A 21,660-nucleotide genomic window follows, 5' to 3' on the forward strand; every position below is an offset into this window, starting at 1 on the left:
TTAACGTAGTTATGTAATAGATCAACAATTGAATAACAGAAAAGCTCCAGTTTTTCTACTAGCTACAACAGAAATTTCTGTTTTTTATTATGATAGGTCCACATTAAAAACAACCCGTTTGTTAAACCTGTAAATTAACAAAAACATTGTTTTTATAAATACATGACTGTCTGGGCAGTTAAATTTTACTCATTTATCATGTAAAGAAACTGAGATGTACTGTTACTGGACTTCTTTTATAACATTATGACATCTCAGGGATCAAATGTTTAGGTAAATGTCTTTACACTGACTGAAAGGGCAGTTTAAGATCCACTTAAGATCAAAGTAGGCCCACAATATAAAGTGAGTCTGAAATTCCAGCTATATAGTCCAACCAGCTTCACTTCTATAAAATTCCAGATGCAGCCGAAATATATTGTCATGCAACACTAATATGTAAATCAATATATACAAATGGGAGGATCTAGGTGTTTGTATGGTTTCACCTCACTTGTCCCTTCGGTGCAAAACAAGTCTGAGTAATGACCCACCCATATCTTTTTAAAGAATTTTTTAAATCCCAGATTATAGTTTGTCTCTAAATTGTTTTCATTTCATTAAATTAAACAAATCCATCTGGGGGAAAAAGAAAAAGTTTCATTCCTCTAGTAATTTCGATCCAGTTACCAGTCTTAAGCTTCCCACTGCAAACAGCACATCTGGATGGGAGGGGACTAAATGCCCATATTTCTATATAGACTTCCCCACTTTATAGAAGGGGAGAAAAAAACTTAGTGGGAAATGAAGGCAAATTCGTTTCATTCAGGATTTCATGTATTTTACACAGCACCACTCAAGTCAAATGTTTGTGCCCATACGCTGAACTTTTTATTGTGAAGGAGTAACACGCCGACTTCCCTTTTCTCGGTTTTACCAGTGCTTTGCTTCACGTTTAATTTGACGCCCCCATCTTAAATTGCTGCAAGTCACACCTATTAAAAAAAAAAAAAGACAAAACAAAAACGAAGAAAAACAAAACACTAGTAGCTTCATATCAATTCATTTTATACCTTCCATGCATCACAATTAACAGGAAAAACTTAAACATCACTAAAACAAGGAATTCTTCGAGTGATTATTGGAGAAGTAACACTTTGAGAGAATTCTTTATTTCCATCATGTTAGAAACTGAGCCAGTGGTGCACTGTAAATTGCTGGGAGGCATAATACACTCTAGTCAAAAATCTCGATTTACAGACAGACACAACAAACAAACAAAAAAATATATACATGCTCATATTTGTTACTTAAAAAAAAACAAAAAAACAAAAAAAACCCAAAACAGGAGGCTGAAGACTGGACACTTGGACACTTCCTAACACTTCATGTCATCCATTGGGGAGAATGTGATCAGCTCGGGAAGCCTGTACTCCTGCTTCTTTAGAGGTGAAGGGGTCTTCAGTGCATCTAGATCGAGTGAAAAAATCGTATCTGTGGCTTCCTTTGATGATGCTGGCTCCTCCGACCAGTCTCTGTCCAAACCAGAAACCGTGTAATCTGACAGAAGGCACTCGGGCGTCCTCGTGCCCTCCATCAAAAAGCCGTCATTTCTTGCTTCATGCTGATGGCAGTTTAACGGTGGCTGCTTCACTTCGAGCTTCAGTAAGGGAATCAGTTGCTCGTCATCGTCTTCGCTTTTCATCTCTTCGTCATCGAGGCTGAGCAGACTGTCGCACCCTGGAATTTCTGGCAGAGTTTCTTGGTCGAGGCTGAAGTGGACCACACTGCTGCCTGTTCCACCTGGGCTGTCGTGGGCCTCTGTGATGAAGGTGTCCCATGCAAGAATGGACTTGGGCAAGGCCCCCTGCTGGCAGACTGGAGGGCTGCTGTGGCTCCTGACAGCCGATGGGACAGTCTGGGTGGTCGTGTCGGAACCTGGGGACTCTGAGCTTGGCGACCCATCGTGGTGCTCACTGACCGGGGTGAGTTGCTCTATTATGCTGTCATTAAACTCAGCAGGAGGCTGATTTTTTTTCACTTTGTCTTCCTCGACTGCCTTACGCCAGGAGCTTTTGACATCCATAACTTTGGGAAGAAATAGCCAGGACAAAAGCCATTTTATTAGGTAAAGGAACACATTAAGGGAAGCTTTTGAATGTCAGGTCCTATATTTTAGCACTTACTCAAGCTTTCAGGGGTACGTGGCAGCTGCTTACGAGCAGAGAAGGGATCTCTTTGAAGACTGCTGAGAAGAGCCTCCAGCTCCAAACCTTTAACCCTGCCCTCTGAAGGAGCGGCTGTAGTTACAGCATCTGCAAACTAACACCACGTGCACACAAATGTCAACAATGAATCAGAAAATCTTGTTTTCAACAATCGCTATGCCCCTTTTTAGACGTATGAACCCTCATGAAATTCTCAGTTATACAGCATTTACTACAGATTTCAGTAGTTTAGTTGAGAATCTTTAAAATACCTGATCAGCAAGGTTGTCATATTCCATGTTTAATATCTGAGTCTTTGTCCTCAAGGGAGTCACCTTCCAATCAGTATGGCTCATCTTCCTCACACTCACCTGATGCACAAACATTGATTTTATGTATTCATTTATTTAAACATTAGTGGAACAAGTGTACCATTGTTTCAAGAACAGAATTCAGTAAATATGAAACTAACTTTGAAAACAGAGAAAATGTGAAATATGACACTTGCCTGAGGTGATGATCGTGGTGCAGCTCCTTGAGGAGGAGGAGGAGATGGGGGCGTGTCAAAAAGCCAGTCCAGAGAGGTATTCGCTCGTGTCATTTCAGTCTTGACAACAGGACTTTCGGGCCTCTCGACTGTCACCGGTAAAGTGCTGTTTAGATAAGAAAGTGCTTAATTATTCCAAACACATTTGCGCATCACATCTTTTGATATAAAAGTAATCAATTTGTGGTATAGGTAGGTACTTCACTACATGCTCCAGGTTAACAAGGTTAAGCTCATTCACGTCATGCTGTTCTATCATCATATTTATACAGAAATAAAGTGTCTGCTCCGTATCTGTCCGTGGCGATTTCTCTCAATTCGCCGCGGTCATCAGAGAGCAGGGATGTTCTAGGGAGGACTGGTGACAGGCAGAGCACTGCTCAGGACTGCCCAGGTATCTGCCTCCCAGCAGAAAGCAAAAGGAATAATGCTGTCATGAAGTTCAAATATCCCTGATAATATTACCTTTTAAGGTTGGAAAAATTTATCTTGACGTCATCCTGTGATCCTCTCTCCAAGTGCTTCTCCTCTGAGGGGGGAAAACAAATAAATGCTAATTAAAAACAAAATTTAAACGTTACACCTTCATAAAAACTTTATTATAATCCGATTCCGCTCACCAAGAAGTTTAGCAGGGTACTGGGAGAACACACTGCTTTTATAACTCGCTTCAGCCGCCGGCTCAAAAGACAGTGGAGCCATTGGTGAGAGGAAGCCAAGAGCCTGAGGAGGAAGTGGGCGGGCACATAAGCTCCAAGCAACATTAACAATAGAATGTCTTCGTGTCATTTTTCACAGTACAATAACTTAATTTAAAAGAAGTGCCTGTGTGGTGTGATGCATGTATATATAAAAATAAAAAAACAAAAAAAATCAAGCAACCACTCACAGGATCTTCATTCAGAAAAGAGACTAGGGGTGTTTCTTTCAGAGTGTCCATCCACTTCTTGTCCCACTCTGCCTCCAAATCCTGAATGGCACTCCTGACTTCAGGGATTTTTTCCTTAGAAATCTTCTGCCTGGGAGTTGAGATTAAAGGACACATTTGTAGTTATTAAAAGAAGAAATGTTAACAGTTATTACCACAAATCTATTAACGCAGCATTTTCCAAACGACAAGCATCCAGAAACTTGGATTTACAGATAATGCGGGTGCAACAGGAGGAATAGTGGAAATATCAGGTTGAATATGGAGCTGCCAGGAAGGAGAAAAATGGGAAGATTGGTGTCGTGAAGGAGGACATGCAGAGGGTTGGTGTGACAGAAGAAGATGCTAGGGATAGGGTGACATGGAGGTAGATGACCCCCTATGACGACCCCTAAAGGGAACAGCAGGAGGAAGAAGAACAAAGGGGAATTAATCAGCTCAGGTAGAAGTGTGCACTATCAAGCGAGTACAGCTTAATGGGTACCTGATGAGGTGGAGGTCCTGCAGCGTACGGGCCATCTGGCGAGACATCTCCTGCAGGTTGAGCTGGGGCACAGGGGCGTGAGAGACCCGACAACGTTCCTCCTTTAAGAGCTGCGCCGCGTGGGTCATCAGCTCCATCACACAGAGGAGGTTCAGCTGGTTGGCTTCATACACATTCCCAGAACTTAACTGGATTTAAAATAAAAAATAAATGTAAAAAAATTATATAAATAAAAGTATACATGAAACACAAATCTACCAATATTAGCCCTGAAAGATGTTCCACATCTTCTGTAGCTGCTGTCTCGAGTGTTTCGAGACAGTAGCTTTGTGTGCGCTCACGAAATGCCTAATCATCATCAATCATAAGGGACAAATACAGTGTATAGTTTTAGTTAAGGGAAAAAGAAAAAGCACAGACAAGATTTCAAAGAAGTTTCCCTGTTGTATTTAAGCAATAACCAGAGTCCATCCATCTCTTCTCACTCACCTGATGTGGGAGCTGTTCAATTCTCTCCAGCAGACAGCGGGGAATTTTAAGAACTTGATCAGTCCCATCAAGGGTGTATTGATCTACGTCTCCTTTCAGGACACTCTCCACAGCACTTTGCTCCTCTTTGATGGCCGACAACATTCCATCAATGGCCGACCACAGGGAGCGCACCTTAGGATAACAGAGAACATCTGTGAGCACTTAGAAAAACAGACACCTCGGCACACGAGTCTCTACTCATCTGAAAATAACATGAATGCATTTAGAAAACAGACTGTCACATCACAGTTGCTCCTTAAATAAATAGTACAAAGACTCTCCAGCGTTTTGAAAAGTTAACATTACGTACTTTTTTGAGCTTCTCAGCTGTAGAAGTTCCTTTCTCCTGAGTGCAATCATTGCTGTAGCGCCTGAAAGGACACAGCTCCATTACTTCAATGGGTCTTAAATTAAATCTGGCATATTGAGAGAGAAATTATACATACTTAAGCAGCTCATCATACTTGACACCTTCTGCTTTGATGTCCCTCATAGACTTCACCAAAAGTCTTCACAAGAGAGAAACAAAAAGAGACTTAAAACAACTTTAAAGTAGCAGAAGCTAACTTCCATTTCTACATTCAAACCTTCAGCATAACAAAGCTGTAGTCACAGCGGATACATTGCTATATCAGAGCTCAGGAAGCAGAGTTGAAACACATCATTTGAAGTGATGTACTGTGCCTCCATTCACAGGTTACTGAGACACTCGGCGGAAGTGAGCCTGTCGTTTACAAAATATCTTTCACACAGAAGGGAAGTGAAGCACAAACAAATACATAGCATCAGCCATAAATTTATACCCACATAAGAATAGAGGAAGCAAGTAAAATAATAGAAATAACACAATGAACAAAGACTAAAAGTAAAATGCTGTGTCTTACAGGTTTGTCTGTGAAGGTTCTCAGTCTTACAGGTCATGGTAATCTAAGGAGCTTGGAAAGAAAAGCGTCTGGACTTCTTTAAGGTTCTTGAAGGCTTCTCATCCCAGAAGCTTCTTCTGTTCTAAGAGCACCTGAGAGTCACAGTGTCCCTAAGAGGGTTGTTGATGCCAGTATTGATCATCTGCCTAATCATATGAGCAAAGGTGTGAAAACGGGTGTGGGTCACAATCAGCCAAAGTTTCGGGTTTCCCATTGTGAGACCTTGCCCCACCCCATCATGTGATTTACTGAGATCAAATTACCCAGGATGTGAGTGGGCGTTAAGGCATCCGAGAAGAGATCCCAAAACTGGATTATAGATGGCAGACAATTGGTGTCGTAAGCCACCACCTCTGTTCAAAGATGGTCGTTTACAATGGGGATAGATCGCTTCTTTCACTCCTCTTTCAATCCACTCACTGTGTTTATTTTTTGCTTTGTTACTCTCCAACATTTGTTCTTAGAGCTGAAGAAGCTCCAAGAAGCTTCTTCAGCGAAAGGTGCAACGTCTTCAAGAAACTTTAAGAAATCCAGTTGCTTTTCTTTCCAAGCTCGTTAGGTTTGGAAATTAGTGTGGGAAAAATGTCAGCTGTATTTTAGTACTGCAGTGAATAGAATAAGGAAATGACAAAACATCCTTGGATAGAGCAGTGAAACGGAGTACTAAGATTTATTTGACTTTACTAGTTTAGTACAATTTGCAATTTAATACTAATTTAAATAATTTAAAGTGACAGGAAGTTTATTTTCTGTACATTTATATCATTATACTAAGTAAACATTTATTACATTTTTCTTGATACCTTGTACTTCTCTAACATCTTCTGTTCTGCTTCAACAAAGCCTGATACAGGAATCCTCACACCACAATACCTGAATTTATTTGTTAGGCATTTACTTAGTAAGCACTTTATTGTATTTCACAGCAAGTTTTAGTAATTGAACTGTTTAACTTGTTACTATTTTAACTGTACTCTGTTCTGAGCAATTATTACCTGATGTAGTCATTTTGTTCTGTCTTATTGTGTTTACCATTATGTTAAAGGTTATATTTTAGGTCTTCCACGACCCCTTTCACTTCAATACCCACCGGGGCATAAAAATGGCAGCATGTATATTTTTTGGCATTTGAAAAACAAACCCATAGACTTGAATAAATTAAGTCACACATTTTTTTCCTTTCTTAATTATATACAAGTCCTGATTATTTTATTTTGGTAAAAAGCTAAAACTTCTTAGTTTGGTGACATTTCAAAATATATATACTTTACAACTCTGTAAAGCTGCTTAAACCAAAAGTGCACTTACTGGGCCCGTCTCTGGTATTCATGGAGAAAACGATCCTGTTCCACTGCAGTTTTCAAAAATCTGGCACGGACCAGATTGAACCTCTTAATTGCCAAGTTCGACGTCGAAGCCGGCATTGCCGCCGCCTCAGGTACCCAGCTGCCATCTGACAACAATAATGTTCAAGATCACGTCATCATTTGGTTGGCATCTTTGCAAGCCAGGTCCATGGCAGATGAGATTAATAGGAGAACAGAAGTCATGTTTAATTCTGTCACTTTAAACTTTAGGGATTGTAGATTCGAGAGGCTACACAAGACCTACCTGTAGCAAAGGTCTTCATTTCCTGCAGCATGACATGCTTGGCCAAATGAAGCATCAAGCTGACAAACTTGGGGCCTCCAGGCGAGAGAAACAATGATGCCACCACTCTGGATCCAGTATTTGCAGTTTCTTCCTGCACATCGTCAAAAAAAAAAACAAAAACAGATGGCTGTCAGCGACCTAAATACAAACTGTTTTTGCTAATAAAAAGGTTTCATTATAGATTACTATACGACCCACAAAATTAATCAAATTGTAATCTTGAACAAAACTTTGGCTTTTCAAGAAATTCCCCATTAGAAATTTTCAAAATGCATGTTCTGTCAATAGAACGCAAAGCAAATCAAGCGCTCCCAGAATTAGCATCCAATGATGTGTCTGCAAGTGCCAATTGCAACTGTTCTCGCACAGCACAGTGTGAAGTTTGTGGACTTCACAATGCTAATGTGAATCTTCAACATCAATAAAAGCGACCCTATCCCGCACATCTGCGTATCCATACAGCACACACAGAGTCTGTAAACACCAAGGCAACTCCATTTGGCCAAAAATAGGTGTCTAGCAAACATAGTGAGTAATGAAAGCTTCAAGAAAATGGGTCAACATACTAATCAAATGATATATTATTCACACACACACAGTCATTTTTCTCAAGTGAAAATACCTGTGCTTACTCTAAAATCAGGGGGGAATAAGAGAGGGATCTCATAGCTCTTTACTTTGAGTTTTATTCCCATCCATCATGCAGGAACAATGAATGAAATAAAACATTGTACTTTGCTTCAAGGAGATGCACTTGAATAAACGCCTTATTCGTCTGCAACGATTAACATAAATGTAGCACAATGCAAATCTTAAAGAAGTGCCCTGTCTGTTTAATTCAGTCTTAAACTTTCGTACAATTTCTTTTATTCTTTTGATTCTCACCATGATTTCTCGCAGCCAAGCGCAGGTAACTTTGCGGAACTCGGCGTCTGCTTTTGGGTTTAAAACAGGCCAGCAGTGCCTGAAAACCCAAGGATAAATGAGAAGAGATTAAAAACAAATACTGGCGAAGACAATGAATCATCTATCTGAGCATACAAGACTGGTTATAATTGTCTTTACCTATATGCCTCATGAAACCGTGTCCGGTTGAGTTTCTCCAGCAGGAAATGGGTCACTATGTAAAAAGCATCTTTGTTGGGTTTGTCAAATATGTTCCTGTGGGACATAAAACTAAACTTAGCAGGAAACGCTTACGCTCCAGGGAGAGTGAATGGCAACGTACATTCAAGGCAAAGTTAAAGTAGCGACATTTCGCACAGTAAGAAATAGCTAGTATTATTCATAAAGACATGAAAAGCAAACTCACGGCCCCATGATGATGTGTTTAGCATTAATATTGGTTTTGCCAGCGATTGACGACACTGCAACGTCCGGTTGAAATCCCAGCCCAAGAAGAGAGAACCACAAATACTGTCCATTCTTCTTCTGCAATAGTGCCGGATTGGCCATTATTCAGAGGAGTAAGAAGCACCGTGATTGTGTCCGGAGGCGAATTCAAAGCTCCAGACTGGCAAACAGAAAACCGCTAGTCCGCTAGCCTCCCTGCTAGCAACGACGTTTACTCTTCGCTAACTTACGCCAACAAGGCCCATTCACAATAACAAACACTGCCAGGAAACAGTTACATTATAAGAGAGGCTGCCGCTGACGTTAAATCCACGTTGACGTTTGTTAATATACATTTCACACATTTCATAGTCCACTGAGAACTGGAAAACAAAAAAAGGTAACGCAAGGACACAAACCGCCAATTTTTCTAAAGATTACCCGGATGTTTTAAATTACTTCCGGTTAGCGAAGGTAGCGACGCACGGGATTCCCATTGGAAATTTAAAAAACAAAAAAAACTCACTATTTTAACGTGCTTCTTCTTATTGTATTTTTCACTATAAGTAACTATATTTTTTGCAGTTTTTGTCGAAGGTAAATTTGACATATAAAGGCGTAGCCCTGACAGATACAAAGTTTTATTGGACTTTGGCCAGAGCAGCTGTACTATGCTCTAAAAATTTCCTAAGCTATTACTGGTTTAGATTTCACTGGGAAGACAGTGTTTCTAGAAAACCACGTGTGATATTACCAGCTAAGTCTTCCACCTAAAAAGCAGCTTATAGCTTAAGTATACTAGAAATCCCGTATTTTACCCATAGTTGCTTGGGTTATTAGGATTGTACACAGGTCAAAGTCCAGCAATCATAACATCCACAAGTGCTTCACCTAACTCTGCCCTTAGTTCTGTTTGTCTTGTTCAAACAGGATGAGGTCTTGCAGCAAACCCAGCATATTTCTCCAGCTTGAAGAGCTTGATGTTATCCTGGAAAAAGCTGAAGTATTTGGTTGCAGGACTGGCAGGTCTTTTGTGTGTGTTGCAAGGCACCCACTGGATGTGGTTGGGTCATCAGTGTTTCCTGATATAAAAAACTTTTGTTGTTTTTTAAATAAGATATTTAAGTGCTCCTGAGTGCAAACGTGACAACACTATTGACATTTCATGGCTTTTTGTTGCGTAACTTTATTCAGTCCTGTTAGCTTCAAATAAATGCTTTTGCTCTTTTATTGGACACAATGACATCACGTCACATTATCTGTCACAGCTTTTGAGTCAGTTGAGACACCGCGGACAGGGAGGCCTGGATATGTCTGCTTAGACTCAGATAAGAAGCAGAAAATGGATCAATCGAGATGTAACTTTACACAGCAAACTGTTTTCTACAGTGTAAATCAGTCATACACTGTTAACCACATACTTTAAAAAATAAATCAGTCAAAAGGCTTTGGAGAGGTGTTGCAGTAATAAAAACAGAGTCAGCGTATGGCAAATTTTCACTTGTCCTTCTTTTATTGTGGAACATACAATTATTTAGATCTCCACCACAACTGGTTAAGTAGAACAGAGTAATAGAAACAAGTGCTCTTTTTTTGTCTAAATCATTCATATCATTGTAGTTCTTTTAAAAGCAGCTGGCAACACTCTCCCACCTTCGATGGATCAGACACTGATGAGTACTTGGAAATCTGAGAGCTGACTCCCAACGAGCGAGCCAGATCCTGGGCTGTTTGATCTGAGGCCACTGTGGTTCCCAAGGCTACCAGCAGCCTAAATACAGCCTCCTTGTCTTGTACTGTCTCCAGGGCTCTACTGGCCACAGATAGGCACTGGGCCTTGGCCTCAAGGTCAGGCTGGAGATGGAGACAGCCAGCGTAGTTAAGCACCAGAGTGGCCAGGGCAATATGGATGTTCTTATTGCAGACGGTGGCCAGGTCAGCAGCACGTGATAGCACCGTTTCACGCTGGGCCATGAGGAGGGCTCGGCCATGCCTGCCACTGAAGCAATTACACAGAGTCCGCAGTGCCAGCATCTGGTTGGCAGGACGCCCCTCGGGCCTCATTAGGTTCAGGAGGTGGTTGCACAGTTGTACACCCTCTGCCTCTCCACAAAGGCTCTCATTAACCTGCGGGTGGCGCACTGCCAGCCTCATAATGTCCAGGACAGGAAACACAATATCTACAAAACATGAAGAAAGATTGGGGAGGGTCTTATTAGTGAAGAGAAATTAGCTAAAAAGCATTAAAACACACATGAATTGGGATGGGATACTTTTTTATTACCTTCAGGCCAGTGAGAAGCCTTCCAAAGCAGGTTGATCTGTTGGATGGTCGGAGCAGGCTCAGAGGAGTTGAGTCCACACACAGAAAACAAAAGCCTCTCAAGGCTTTCCAGAACTTCTTCAGAGAGCTTGTGCTCCTGAGGGGCACCTCCATTTAGCTCCTTCAACTTAGCTGTTAAGGACAGGTGGAAAACACATTTTCTTACACTACGTTATGGACAAGAATAAAATAAACATTCTTAAAATATATGAAGGCTCCAAATATCACCCACTTTAAAGCACAAGTTATTCAGCGAGAGTTAACAAATCACACTGAAATGCTTACCAATGATCTGAGAGCTGTTGGCTTGCTCAAAGGTCACACCATCAGTCTTAGGAAAGTAGATGTTGGTTGTTTGTCTCAAGGCTGCTGAGGAGTATGCACCACCTCCTGCAAAGCAGGGAGACAGAAAGGAAAAATAATATTAAATGCAAAAAAAAAAAAAAAAACTAAAACAATGACAAGTATACTATTAATAAGTTATACATGCAACCTAAACTCAGGCAAAAAGAGAGAGAGCATTAACTTCTTAGAAGACTTTCTAACATCAGCAGGAGGCAAACAAAAAAAGTTTGACACTATTGCCTCATCTCATGAATGAGGCAAGCATGCTGTGTGTTCCCGTGTATGTGTTTAAATTGCTTGTGAATGAATGAGTGTGTGTGAGTCTTTAAAGAAGAATGTGCCAGCTGCAAAGAAGAAAAGCGAGCATGTCAGCATTCTCAGAGGTCTGCTCTGTGCTTTGATGCAACGTTTCCTACTGCAGAAAATAAATGCTATGATGGTGTAAATTAGGGCTGCTCGATTATGGCAAAAATGATAATCACGATTATTTTCACTGAAATTGAGATCTCGATTATTTGACGATATTTATTTAACCCTTTAAGACCTACCATAGAACCAAGTCCGCCAGAGCTTATATTTTTATTTATTTATTTATTTTTTTACATGCTGTAGTGCCATTTTTGGGAGCATTTCAAGTTGCTATACATCAATACAACTGTTGTAGCCCATATTTTAATAATATGTATGCATTAAATCCATAGTAATTACATCAATTGCAAAAAAGTGCAATAAACTACAAAAAAAATTGACAATCGTTTTTGTTTTTTTAATATATATATATATATATATATATATATATATATATATATATATATATATATATATATATTTATTTATTTATTTATTTATTTATTTATTTATTTATTTCATATTTGGGGAAATTTAAGAGGTTTATCCCTCAAAACTTTAAATACAAAAAAGTTGCAAAAAAATAGTTTCCCACCACAGAAAATTTATTTTGAGTGTCTTCATAGATTTATTTTGGAGATATAGCAATTTTTATATACTGCAGGAAAAACAAAAAACAATCCTATGATGCAAATTTGCAAAGAAAACAGCAGGTGCATCAAAATAAACTATTTCCAGCAGTGCAATTCGAATTCTAAGCATCCCAGAAACTATTCAGAAAAGTATAGAGTCAAACATGACTTATAAAAACACCAGTATAGGCTTTTAAGGTAAAAGTAAAAAACTACATTTTCCGCAAAAATGACGTCACTTCCGGTTTCGGACAGGAAATGGCGGACATGCGATAGTTCGCATTGACATCTTTATCATTGTGGGAAGTGTTACGAACAGCTGGAATATTATGTTTTTGTTCCTGCAAGCGCTTTTTATGCAATTTTTGCAAAGTTATATGTGGAAGGAAACTGTGACCTAGGACAAGCTGATGGCATAAGATGTAAGTACAACTCCTCTGGTTTCATATGCAAAATAAATTATTGCGCTAGCTTACGCGGTTATGGTTCTACAGGGATTTAAAGGGTTAACAATAACAATGTATTGAATAATGACTTTAAAAAATAATATAAAATACTGTGCAAATACTGATAACAGTGCAAATGTTTGCAATATAAAAAATAAATGAAAAATGTAAACATCTATGTTTAGTGAACTTGGCAGTGTAGCTCTGTGGTGCAGCTATGACACTGTAGCAAAGTTTACACACTATGTCTACTTGATCCACGTCTGACTCCGCAAACCCACAATGTTTCCACACCACTGAAGTTTTTTTTACCTCTCTTTTCAACCAACGGCAGTCACTCTCCTCTCCAAATAACTTCTGCTTAGCTTTCCGAGCTTCCCTTGGGTCCTCTTAATTTTTGTGATGCGTGTTCGAAAGAGCGGTGCGCTGGATTTGCCACACGGAGCAGCGCGAGAGTAAAGCACGAGGGAGGGGCTAATAATCAGTCAGTCATTTTTAATGATCGTTGAAAGCCCAGATCGTAATCGTGATTAAAATTCGTTAATTGAGCAGCCCTAGTGTAAATGTTAATAATTAATGCCAATATTCATTCAATGGCCAACCTTTTTATATGAATCTAAATGTACAAAATAATGTTACTAAAGCCTTGAAATAATGGTACACTTTAGATTGCCGCGTGCTAGCTGCTGTGACAGAAAGCAGGACGGCTGATGACAGCCTTCAGTAAGCTGCTTGATTTAAACATCACATCAGATTAAGTTAACAGCTAATCTGCTTAAACACACTTTTATTTTAACTTCTGTAGCTTTTCACTGTGTAAGATAAACAGTGGTGGATGGGAGCAGCTGCAAAGTTCCCTTTTCTTTACGCTAGAGCTTGTTGAAAAGCTAGTTTCATTCAGGACTTCCACCATCTTTTTCCCAGTAAAGATTTTTACTGTGACTATAACAACAAACACTGCTGTTTTGGACACTTAAAAAACGATAATTTAGTGCAGTCCTGGAGCCATTTGGTTAAAGGCAAAAAAAAAAAAAAAAAAAGAGAGAGAGAGAGAGAAAGGCCTCATAACTCCATAGAAAGGTACCACTGGGATTTGTATCTCACAAGTCCCAATTGCTCCTTTCGATACCAAGTTACCTGTGAAGGGATCCGCTACACCAACAGGAGCACCTGGGTTTGGGCCTGATCCTGGGATGTAGCGACCAGTGCCTGTGAAGAAAAAAACACAGCTGTGAAACTGCACTTACAGGTCAAGTTCAGACTATGAACACCTCTGAGTAAACAAACTATACCTGTAAAAGGATCAGCTCCAAATCCTGCAGTATCACTGGAAGAACCAGGGATATAGCGAGCTCCTCCTGTCAAATAAAGAGGCGAAACACATTATACATTCAATCTAAGATCCCTTAATCGTTCCAGTGAAATTAATCTAAATGTACAGCAAAGAAAGCAAAGAAGCCAGCAGCAGTATCCATCTTTTGGACCTCACCAGTGAAAGGGTCACCACCAGCGGGCTGGGCTGGTCCCACCACGTGCCCTTTGGTGTTCTCAATGATAAAATTGGCAACCTGGTCGAGGAACATGGGGCTGAGGTCATTCTTCTGCAGAAAGTTGTGCGCTGTCAGCCAGGGGTCGTCTGTCACATTGTAAGGCAGCTTCATGGATGGCCCTCCCTCATTCACATCAATGCTGAACACGTAATCATACTCCTGCACGCAGATGGGGGGAGGGGGGGGGAGGGGGGACATTAATGACAGCTCATATGCGACGTCCCGCTTACTAACTCTGAGCTTGTAGCCTCACCTTTCCTTCATACATGACACTCTTGGAGGTCTGTTGGTTTGAGCCTCCGACCACGTCTCCAATTTTCATCCAGCGGCCATCACTGACGCTCCACTGATATGCCTCCACCTTCTGTCCATCTTTGATCAACCGTGTCTGTCCATCGCGATTCCCTGTTGTAAACAAAACCACCCTGATGCACAGAGAACAGCTTCACCGTTTTATATGACAAAATAAATAGCAGACTGCTGCATTACCAGGCTCGTTCAGGTGTTCTCTTCCAGGAAGATCCTCCAGTTTGATGTCACCAAGATCCCCGGTCTTGGGGTCAATAGTGGCTTTGGAAAGTTCATCCTCAAAGGCCTGCAGGTCTTCTGCACTAGCCATGCGGTCCTCAGCTTCCGTAAACACGCGGATAATGCCATCGCTGTGGGCAGAGGAGAAGCTTCTGGTTTAGCCACAGAACTACTTACTGCTTCATTCAACATTTGTTTGAATGCAGGAGAGATGCGACGAATGAGGACAGCGAACACTGTCTTTAATGGGCTTTTAAATATTTATGGTGTAACATGATCAAGGAAATCACTATGACCTGACTGCATATTAACATGCCAAAAGCAGCTCTATTACCTGGCTCCGACTACTATGTCACCATTAGGTAAAATACAGCAGCACCACACAGACTGAGCAGGCAGGCGGATGGTCTGAGAGCACTCTCCTTGCCTCCATATCCTCAGACTCCGGTCCTCCCCTGTGCTTATAAAATCTAAGAGAAAAAAAAAAAAAAGGGTGAGGGCAGGGTGTAGGAAGTAGGTACCATCTCAGAGTATGAAAATGGAAGCCGGCTGAATAAACCACAGAAGAGCATCACTGACTGCTGGTTTCAAGTCTCTCAGTTCTATCCCTTGTTTTTAAATATTGATACAATCAACAAACCTTGGCTATTGGGGAAGACAGCTAAGCTGTAGATGAAGTTGGTGTGGCTGTAGTAGACCTGTACGCATTCGCCTGTCACCAGCCACCTTCTGATACTTGTGTCATTGCTACACGAGAAGAACTCAGTGTTGCTGATCACCGCCAGGTCTCTCACACAGTCCTCATGACCTATAATGGAAGGGAATATTTTTTTAACCATAACTTAACCCTAAAAAATATGCAGCTACCAATTTAAATTTTTACTTTGACAAAGTTATGGCTTTGTCCCATATCCTACAATACTGTTGGTTTATATTATTAACCACGTAATCAAAGACAGACAACCAATCATGCTACTCATCAGCCAGTCTACTTTTTGTATACACACGCACCCCCCCCCCCCCCCCCCCAAAAAAGATTAAAAAACAAAACAAAAAAAAACAAACCCATGTCCAATATACACCTGCATATCCTCACCTGTAAACGTCTTCTCACATCGTCCTGCTTTCCAAAGCTTTATGGTCTTATCTGCTGATCCCGACAGCATAAGGCCTTGTTCAGGTAAAATAGCCACTGCCCACACCGCTGCAGTGTGGCCCTGAAACAAAATTAACAAGCACAAAACATGTTCTGTCAATTTTTTCAAAACAATGGAGACACTAATCACCATCCAAGCAAGCTGAAAAGCGTAGAGGACCACGTACCTGCAAGGTCATCATGCACTTCTCATTGAGCCAGACTTTGGCTGTAGTGTCCCAGGAACCACTCAAAAGTGTCCCAAACTTCCCAGACGACAGAGTGCAAACTGTGGAGGTTTAAAGTTAGAAAGCCAGGAACCAGAAACACTGTGACGAGTAACACAGCAACCAGTTAATCCTCACTACTACAAAAATCCAAACAGCGAGGACAGCACAACTCACCTGTATTTTTGTGACCCTTGAGAGTGAAGAGGGGCTGCGGTCGATCCAGTGAGAAAACACAAATATTATTATCGTTCCCGCCTGTAGCAACAAGTCCCCGAGGGTATGTTTCACTGGGTGCGATGATGCATACACAGGATACAAAATTTGAGTGTCCAGACATAGAGTGCATCTCTGTGAAGCCTTTGTCTGAGCTGTCAGAGGGAGAACAAGACGAAAGTTAACAATGATTACTGAGGGAAGAAGTTAGGTCCCTTTGGCTCTAATCTGTAAGAAGGATAGGCAAATTAACAAAAATAAGCACTCCGAATCTGTTTCACTTTCGTGTTTCGTAAAAGAACAGTTGCAGCTGAATGAATGACAAAGCTAATTTGAGCAAACGTTAGCACTGTGCTTTTTGGCTAACTTAGCTACTAACCATTTTTATACATATGAAATCAGAAATAGTAAAATATTCAGTAAGGCGTGATTTGGCTTGACACTTTTCTTGTCCGGACAAGTCAATCTCTTTGCGCAGAGTGACTTGTACCCTGAAATTAATCGTAGCCAGGCAGCAGTTTCTGAGCAGCAAGCTAGCGCTAGCTACCTTGAGTTTGGTACCCAGACTCTTCCGGTCCGGTCTCTGGACACAGACACGAACGCTCCCTCTGGAAAAACAGTAGCGGCGAGTCCCCTGACGTCCATCTCGTGGCCCGGGATTGAACACCTGAGTTTGTACGAATTGAATGATGCCATTTTTGCTCCAACAGCACAATGAAACTACTGTGGCACTGTTAAGCTATGCGGCGTCGCTGTCAACAAACACCAGCCGCTATTGCTAGCGGAAGTTGAATTACGTCATTATTAGGAGTGGCGCACCTTTCAAACTAATGTTTAATTATTTGTGTTGAATATAAATTGTCTTACGTTTATAACATTAACATTAGAGTAGTGTTTTTCCAACTGTATTTTAGGTTTGTATTTTCGATTATATTTTATCAAAATGTATTGACCACAGTTGACCAGAGGGCGGCAGCAGAGCGAGGCCGCCACCATCCTGCTACATCAGCAATATCAAGCTGCCGACTACGCGGACCGAGCAGGAAACTAGGAATGTTGACGTAAAAATAACAGCTCAAACGTAAAAAGTGCCGCTGTTTAAAAAAAAATCATGTTCGCTTTATCTATCGCGTCAAACGAGAGTTTAATGCTAATACCAAGCTTTTATGTAGACTTAGAACAGCTTAATAAACGCGTAAGTCTCGCTAGCAAATGACTTGTGATTTTCTTTAATCAAATCATTGCCTTAATGAGTAATTTAACATTTTCGGTATCTTGGTTTGTTTTTAGTTTTCCATTATTTCGTTTTATGTAATATGAAATAGAATAACTTTATTAACAATTTCGATGCTTCCCAGGACAAAAATGCAAATAATGCTTGTTCCGGTTTTATTTTTTTAGATCGGAAATGTGATTTTTTTTTCATTGCAGGTAGCAAAACAGGTCCCACAGAGGCGATGAGGAAGTAGTCTCACTGATTCGTTCGCTGACAAAAAAGTAAGTGTCTTTTCATTTTAGCTCACGAGATGTATATTTGACAATAAACGCGTTGGTTCATTTTTACGCGACTGAAGTAAAGAGCAGCGTTGGCCCGTAGATGTTAGCTAACACAGTCAGGGTTTTAGAGCCCAGCCCATCACGATTGTGAATGTTGTCAGCAGTATGAATGATGGAGCAGACGAGGCTTTACAAATAACGAGGCTCTGGTAGTGGTTACGTGGTTACGAGGGCTGTTCGTACTGTGTTCTAGCAGTGTTACTGTACTAGATAATGCTGATAATAAGATTCAGTGTAAGGTTTGGGGGGTAGATTGCTCAGGGTATCAAGTGCCTGGTTGATAAGCATCTGCTTTGTATTACACAGAGGTTAGGCCTTTGTTTAAGACACATTCCACGACCATTTCCACACAGTATCTGATATGTCCTTGTACGTACAAATCTTATAAAGGTATCCTTAATCCTTCTGTAGTTAAGTTATAGATCTATTATAATGTGCAGGGCAAAATGCAGGTCTCACTGATGGGTATTTTGCCTGAAACATATCATTTCAAGTATCTGCAAACTAAAGAACTGCAAAACATGTTTGTCAGTGTCTTAAGTTTGTGTGTGTGTTCGCGTTTGGTACACTGTAGGTTTCCCAGAATTCCCAGCAGCCATGAAGCTTCGATTGCACTTCGTGGTGGACCCTATGGGCTGGCTGTGCATCAGTGTGGTATTTGGGATCTGGCTCTACAACACCTTTTTTGTTCCCAAACTGGTTCTGTTTCCACACTACAATGAGGGACACATTCCTTGGGCCATTGTTGTTTGTGAGTTTCCTTACCTTTTGTGTTGACACGTGAAAAACTGAAAATGAGTTTCTATGGAAATTGGAAATGAATGTGCCCGATCACACCTCATCAGTGGAATTAAAACACACTGTATTTCTTTAGGTTACTACATAGCATCAGGACTCTGCCTAGCAGCACTGTTCAGAGCTTCCACAGCAGATCCAGGCCGTCTTCCTGCGGACCCACACATACCTCATGCTGGTAAATGCTTTTCTCACTGCTTACCGCTTGTTTGTATATGTCCAGTTTGTCTGTTACTCCGGTACCGACTAGCAGTATCAACTCTCTTCGGATCGATGATTGTTACATAGTGTTTGTTGTCTTTGTGTTTCAGAGAGAGAGCACTGGGAGTTGTGCAATAAGTGCAACTTAATGAGACCTAAACGGTCGCACCACTGCAGTCGCTGTGGCCACTGTGTGCGCAGGATGGACCATCACTGTCCCTGGTAATCATACACGAACACCTACTCTCATGCTCCCATCCATTCTTGTTTATTCAATTACTGAGATTTGAAAGCTTATTTAATGACTGAACATATCATAGCATGCCATGTGTGTCCACTGCTGTGATAAAGAAATATGTGATCACTTGCTAAATGCACTTTATTTCCTTTGCAGGATTAATAACTGTGTGGGAGAGGACAACCACTGGCTCTTCCTGCAGCTGTGTTTCTATGCTCAGGTCCTCAGCTTATTCACGCTGGTGCTGGACTTCTGTCAGTACTATTACTTCCAGCCTCTGACAGGACTAGACCAGGTAGGTCCATGGGATTGTTTTTAAAAGTTGGCCTCTACTCATTTCCAGCTTCATAATTTTATTCTCTGCTGAGTAACTTTAAACATAGGGATATCTGCCCACACCTACATCACAGAGAGCCAAGAGTATAAAAAATGACTTTTCTTCTACAGCGATTGATGTTCATACTCTGACCTCATTATTTGAAACTTTGGCCATGTTTATTATGAGATTTAGCTACACTAATGGAAAACTATAAACATTCATATTTGACAGTGGGAAAATCAGCAAATGGAACTTTAAGATGATAAGAGGTTTTCACAACAAAGGGCACTGTTCTCTTTCACTCAGGAAAAGTTCACTACACGTCACGAACTGGCTCTGCTGCGAATCTCTGCGCTAATGGGCGTGGTCATGTTTGGAGGCATGTCTTCTTTGTTTTACACACAGATGACTGGCATCCTCTCAGTGAGTACTGAGTAAAGACTTATTTTCTCGTTTCAGCTGACAGTTTAAGTTCTCCACCCATTTCCTGCTGCCATCGTCTTGATGCGATTATGTCTTTAACTAATTAAATGCGGCTAATATTTCCAAGCTAAGTGTTGAATATCAGTTTGTAGGATCAGTAAATGCGTCATTCACAGCGTTATTCAGCTTGCATGTCCTCTTGAAAGCAAGTTGAAGACAAAAAAGAAGAAAAATGATGTAGCAGCTTCAGACAAAACAACATGACATGGTGTACAGAAATAAAACGATCAATGCCAGTAATGCAGCGATCGATAGGAAAGAATCAGGGGAGAAAGTGTGCACATGAGTGCGTTCATATTACTATAAACCACAACAGCAACATGTTCATCTGCCATACCTCTGCTGACATGAATAAACATTTCATTTATTAAATAGTTTGGCAGGTCTGTGAAAAGATGTTATCTGAAATGTTTTAAAATGAGTCACTCATGTTGCATTTTTCTTGTCTTACAGGATATGACCACCATCGAGAAAATGGCTCACTTTTCAAATGAAACGTAAGTTCCGTTTCTTCTTATAGCAGGAATAGCTGCGTCAGAGGAATAGGCCGATCTTTTGGGAGATAAATCTATCGTATGTGTAGAGACCAGCCATTTACATAGCATACCAAAGGCGAAGCAGAAGGGAACTTGTGGTTTCAAAACGGGAGTGACAGATCAGTGGGGGATTTTTCATTTTTTATTTTTTGCAGTGTCACTCTCCTTCTTTTATATGCAATCTATGATCCTCGTTCACTTTTTGGCAGACAGTTTGGTACAAAAAGGATTTTTACTTGAACAATTACCTGTTTTTTCTTATCAGATATGGCGCAAAGAGATCCTGGCAGTGGGCGCTAGCTGAAGTTTGTGGCACTCGCTGGAAACTCCTTTGGCTCATCCCACTCCGAAGCAGACAGCCACTTAACGCCAGCCACCAGTTCCGCTCACACGTGTAGGCCGGTAGCGCTCCCACCTGCACAGATGGTAGGAGCTGCCCTGATGAAACACTGTATACACACCTAAGAATCCATCTGCTCGCCTTCACCATCCTCTTTTGTGCTACGAGAGCTGGACAGCAGTCTTGGTTTTTCAGTGGATATGCCAAGTTTTTTTTGTTGTTTTCCCTTTGCCTTTCTCTACAAGGCCCAGACTGGCAGAAAACAGGGTCAAGAAACACCTTTGGGAGTAATGGGAAATGTTGTGTTTTTAACTCACTGTGACTGCTACTTTAAGCATTTGGAAACCACTTTTTCTGGCTAATTGCAAAAGAAGGATGGAGGTTTTCATCTGAAAGCAGCTGGCAAAGGAACCCCCCCTCTCAGGTTACTTTAATAAAGAGCCTTGACTACTGACCTTTAATCATCTACAGACGGAACAACGGTTATTTTAGTGTGTCTATTAGACTGGCGTTTTTTTGTAAGAAGTTTGTGCCTTGTTTCTTTTAGCGGTCCTCTTAATTTGTGTGTTTGTTTGATGTTTTCCAGCTACTTCTAGTTTGGAAGCTTTTTTTATTTTTTTGTATTGTGTTTGTTTATTTATAATTTTTTGTAAAGGGATCTGTCTATTATCAGCGATGTTCTTTTGCTGTTTATAATTTGAGGATTTGTAAATCATTTGGGGTTTGTTGTTGTTTTTTTTAAATTTGGGATTGTTCTATGAAGAAGTACTCTGTGAACCATTAATTTACGAAGAATGAAGCAGAACAAAGTTGATAATTTGAATGACAATTTGTAGTCCTTTTTATAACAAATAGGC

At 40.7% G+C, this 21,660-nt stretch overlaps 3 protein-coding genes and 1 non-coding gene across 4 annotated transcripts; 1 reads left to right on the plus strand and 3 right to left on the minus strand.

The window, feature by feature from the left end:
• Window positions 1-1,030: 1,030 nt before the first annotated feature.
• On the minus strand, window positions 1,031-9,038 carry haus6 (HAUS augmin-like complex, subunit 6). Its single transcript, XM_085400278.1, has 16 exons — window positions 8,565-9,038; window positions 8,318-8,413; window positions 8,138-8,216; window positions 7,211-7,343; window positions 6,908-7,052; window positions 5,123-5,185; window positions 4,987-5,047; window positions 4,635-4,808; window positions 4,146-4,333; window positions 3,623-3,752; window positions 3,354-3,456; window positions 3,199-3,262; window positions 2,695-2,839; window positions 2,459-2,557; window positions 2,166-2,301; window positions 1,031-2,067 (listed from the first exon to the last, which is right to left on the minus strand). The coding sequence occupies exons 1-16, from the start codon at window positions 8,705-8,707 to the stop codon at window positions 1,358-1,360; spliced, it is 2,469 nt and encodes an 822-aa protein (XP_085256404.1). The 5' UTR covers window positions 8,708-9,038; the 3' UTR covers window positions 1,031-1,357.
• LOC146675176 (small Cajal body-specific RNA 8) lies at window positions 3,011-3,141 on the minus strand. Its single transcript, XR_014910876.1, has one exon.
• A 1,040-nt stretch (window positions 9,039-10,078) lies between the features above and the next one.
• plaa (phospholipase A2-activating protein) lies at window positions 10,079-17,107 on the minus strand. Its single transcript, XM_085400279.1, has 14 exons — window positions 16,882-17,107; window positions 16,296-16,489; window positions 16,080-16,180; window positions 15,853-15,973; window positions 15,397-15,564; window positions 15,091-15,226; window positions 14,718-14,887; window positions 14,482-14,633; window positions 14,168-14,387; window positions 13,971-14,036; window positions 13,816-13,887; window positions 11,193-11,297; window positions 10,869-11,039; window positions 10,079-10,764 (listed from the first exon to the last, which is right to left on the minus strand). The coding sequence occupies exons 1-14, from the start codon at window positions 17,028-17,030 to the stop codon at window positions 10,196-10,198; spliced, it is 2,394 nt and encodes a 797-aa protein (XP_085256405.1). The 5' UTR covers window positions 17,031-17,107; the 3' UTR covers window positions 10,079-10,195.
• A 259-nt stretch (window positions 17,108-17,366) lies between these two features.
• On the plus strand, window positions 17,367-21,385 carry zdhhc21 (zDHHC palmitoyltransferase 21). Its single transcript, XM_085400280.1, has 9 exons — window positions 17,367-17,529; window positions 17,766-17,831; window positions 18,466-18,642; window positions 18,766-18,864; window positions 18,998-19,109; window positions 19,282-19,420; window positions 19,751-19,867; window positions 20,381-20,424; window positions 20,729-21,385. Exons 3-9 carry the CDS (start codon window positions 18,489-18,491, stop codon window positions 20,859-20,861), a joined length of 798 nt encoding a protein of 265 aa, XP_085256406.1. The 5' UTR covers window positions 17,367-17,529; window positions 17,766-17,831; window positions 18,466-18,488; the 3' UTR covers window positions 20,862-21,385.
• Window positions 21,386-21,660: the final 275 nt, after the last annotated feature.

The sequence above is a fragment of the Rhamphochromis longiceps genome, linkage group LG3, assembly GCF_057381845.1.
Source record: "Rhamphochromis longiceps isolate RC_006_pf linkage group LG3, R_longiceps_female_GT1.1, whole genome shotgun sequence".
Taxonomy (NCBI): Eukaryota; Metazoa; Chordata; class Actinopteri; order Cichliformes; family Cichlidae; genus Rhamphochromis; species Rhamphochromis longiceps.